Source organism: Nothoprocta perdicaria, unplaced genomic scaffold (assembly GCF_003342845.1).
Source record: "Nothoprocta perdicaria isolate Ctin4 unplaced genomic scaffold, notPer1 scaffold_103, whole genome shotgun sequence".
Taxonomy (NCBI): domain Eukaryota; kingdom Metazoa; phylum Chordata; class Aves; order Tinamiformes; family Tinamidae; genus Nothoprocta; species Nothoprocta perdicaria.
Window position 1 is genome coordinate 751,472 of NW_020454128.1, and position 2,902 is coordinate 754,373.

A 2,902-nucleotide genomic window follows, 5' to 3' on the forward strand; every position below is an offset into this window, starting at 1 on the left:
TGGCACCGCCTGCGGGACGAGGGGCTGCGGGGCCGCGTGCTGCAGCGGCTGCGCGACGCCGACGTGGTGCCCGTCTACAGCTAGAGCCCAGGTAGGCTGCCGCGGCACCGGGGGGACGCTGTCGCACCGCGGAGGCGGGAGCCGGGCTGCTCCGGGCTCGCCGCGGGCCCGTGGCTATCTGCCCGTTGCATCGCAGGGCAGCCGCGGGGAATGGCCGGGGCTCGGAGCAGTGTCCCCTCCGGCCCCCGGCCGCCCCTCGCGCTCGCAGGGACAGGGACACAGCCCCCCGGGGCTCCCGGCAGCCGCTCCGAGCCGGGCACGGCGCCTGCGGTCGGCGAGCGGAGCCGGAGGCTGCGGATGGAGGTTCCCTGCAGCCTCTGCCCAGGGAGGGCCTGGGGCGCTGCGTCCCGGCCAGCGGGACGGAGGGGAAGCTGGAGCTGGAATAAAAAGCGCCTCGGCTTCCTGGCACCCCGTGTGGCTCCTTGCGGGGCGGGAGGGCCGGGATGGGTGCAGGGGGACCCATGGATCCCCCCGGCCCGCAGCCATCGGGAAAGGCTGATGGAGCACGAGGACCCCGAGCTGCCTGAGGGGGAAGAACGCACCCCCGAACGGCCCCGAGGCCCCAGGGCTGCAAGAAGGACCAGCAGAAGGAGAAGCCGCCCAAAGGTCCCAAGTGGTCCATAAAAAACAAGGAAAAAACACCCAAAAAAGCGACGGGCAAGGAGCCGGAGGCACCGGGTGCCCTCCCCGAGGAGGGTCCCGAAGGGCCCCTGCTCCAGCTCTCCCTCCCCAAAGACCCTGCATGGTCCTCCCCGGCTGCCACCTTGGTCCTGCGAGGAGGAGGAGGACGGGGAGGAAGGAGTCGCTGTGTGGCAAGGTGAGCCCAAGCGCTCCAAGGGCAGGAGAGGCTTTTGAGAGGGAAAATCCCAAACCGGGAGAAAAGAACCGGCCCCCAAGGATCCTCTCCTCCTTCCCGCAGGCCGTCCCTGAAGCCAGCGTGGTTTTTGCCTTCGTTTTGCTCTCGGGGCTGAGAACCGTCGCTCCTGGGTGGTTCCTGCTGCTGCTTCTCACCATTTTTCCCCACGTTTCTCCACGCCGCTCACCTGCTGTCCCTGCCCCGCGCGTTTCATCGCGCCAATAAACGCAGCTCTCGGCACACGGGGCATCTCTCTCGTGCCACCCAGCGCCAGCGTCACCGGGACGGACAGGGACCACGCGTGTGTGGGTGCCAGGCCCCTCCGCGGGGCCGGGGGGGTTTATTGAGTGCGGGGGGTTCCCGGAGCCCTCGCGCTGCCCGTCAGGGGCCGAGCTCCATGTCGCCGTCGTCGGCGCCGAAGCCGGCGCAGCTGATGGGCTGGCAGCCGAGGTCGCGCAGGTTGACGAGGCAGGCGGTCTGCGTGGCGCTGAAGGCGGGCACGGCCACCAGCAGCACCCGCTGCCCGCCGTCCCCTGCGGGGACACGCCGCTGAGCGCGAGCGGGGCCCGCGCCGCGCCGCCCGCGCCGCCACTCACCGTGGATCACCTTGGACTGGAAGCGCGGCGCGTTGCCGCAGAAGTAGACGTGCGGGCACTCGCTGAGGATGAACGGGTCCGACTTGTAGAAGGGGTAGCAGCCTGGGGGCAAGGCACGTGAGACGGGGAGCCCCCCCTGCGGCCCCTGCGGCCCCCAGCCCCGCGGCGGCCTTACCCAGCGTGTCGGGGGCCGTGGGGCTGATGTGTCCCACCCGCAGGGTGCACTCCATGATCTCCAGGTAGTCGTCCATGCTGCTGTACTTGAAGATGTCACTGATGTTCTGCCCCGACGTGCCCAGAAACCTGCAAGGAAGGCGGCGGGCGGACGTGCGTGGTGCCAGTCGGCCCCGTGATGCCCACGCTGGGCTCCGAGCTGGGCTCTTTTCGTACCTGACGCCGTCCATGTCGGCCTGGTAGGGGTTGGTGACCAGCTGGAGCGTGGAGTAGGCGCTGGAGAGGGGCAGCATGCAGCGGTGCAGCGGCTGCTGCGGCAGCATGTAGTTGGTGGGGTCGAACTCGCCGGGCATCACGTCCACAGGCACCGAGGTCTGGGGGCACAGAGGGCATCAACACAGGCAGCCGAACCCGCCGCGCTGCGCCAGGAAGGGGCTTCTCGTGCCCCGTTTGCTGCCGGGCCTGCTTTGACGCCCAATTCCCCTCCTCGCCCCCGAGGTGCCCAGCCAGCCCCGACCCGCTCCGCGCTCACACAGAGCTGCAGCAAGATCTCGTCCAGCATCTTGACGGCCTCCACGCTGGCAGCCTGCGTCTTCTTGGTCAAGTACTTGGCCTGCGTGGCCAGGACGAGGGTTCAGAGGGCGGGCGCGGGCGCGGGCGCGAGCACGGGCGGGCGGCCGCGGTACCTTGTTGATGGTGTCGCGGTTCTGCGTGTTGTGGCTGAGCAGGTTGCCGGCCAGGACGACGCGGGCGATGCGGGCGGCGCAGCCCTGCGCGCCCTCGGCGCCCAGCTGCCCCGTCACCAGGTCCACGAGGAGCTGCGTGCCCAGCAGCGCCTCGCCGCCGCCGCCGCCCAGCCCCAGCCCCGACACGAGCAGCACGAACCTGCGGCGGGACGCGCGGGCAGCGGCCGGGGCGCCGGGCAAAGCCGGAGCCTCCGGCGGCGCCGCGGGGACACTCACTTGTCCGAGCTGGGGCCGGCCCAGGGCAGCGGCGGCGGCAGGTCGGCGAAGCAGCACTCGTCCACCAGGAACGTGCCGTCGCCCTGCTCGGAGCCGTACACGGCGATGACGGTGCCTGCGGCAGCGAGCGGCGCCGTGAGCACCCGCGGGGTGGCTGCGCCCTCGTCCCGACCCGTCACCGCCCTCGACCCCTGCCCGTCACCATCATCTACCCATCACCATCCTCATCCTCTACCCATCACTGCCCTCGACCC

General features: G+C 71.0%; 2 protein-coding genes across 2 annotated transcripts in view; one reads left to right on the forward strand and one right to left on the reverse strand.

The window, feature by feature from the left end:
* NUDT18 (nudix hydrolase 18) overlaps nt 1-990 on the forward strand; it is a 2,477-nt gene extending 1,487 nt beyond the window's left edge. The window contains exon 3 of the mRNA XM_026042359.1: nt 980-990. Coding sequence (XP_025898144.1) covers nt 980-990 — 11 coding nt within the window. The remainder of the gene's footprint in view (nt 1-979) is intronic.
* A 295-nt stretch (nt 991-1,285) lies between these two features.
* Nucleotides 1,286-2,902, reverse strand: part of GCK (glucokinase) — a 15,377-nt gene continuing 13,760 nt past the window's right edge. The window contains exons 11-15 of the mRNA XM_026042875.1: nt 2,219-2,281; nt 1,903-2,060; nt 1,688-1,815; nt 1,513-1,614; nt 1,286-1,449 (exon numbers count right to left, since the gene is read on the reverse strand). Of these exons, the coding sequence (XP_025898660.1) occupies nt 1,298-1,449; nt 1,513-1,614; nt 1,688-1,815; nt 1,903-2,060; nt 2,219-2,281 (603 nt within the window). The 3' untranslated portion in view covers nt 1,286-1,297. The remainder of the gene's footprint in view (nt 1,450-1,512; nt 1,615-1,687; nt 1,816-1,902; nt 2,061-2,218; nt 2,282-2,902) is intronic.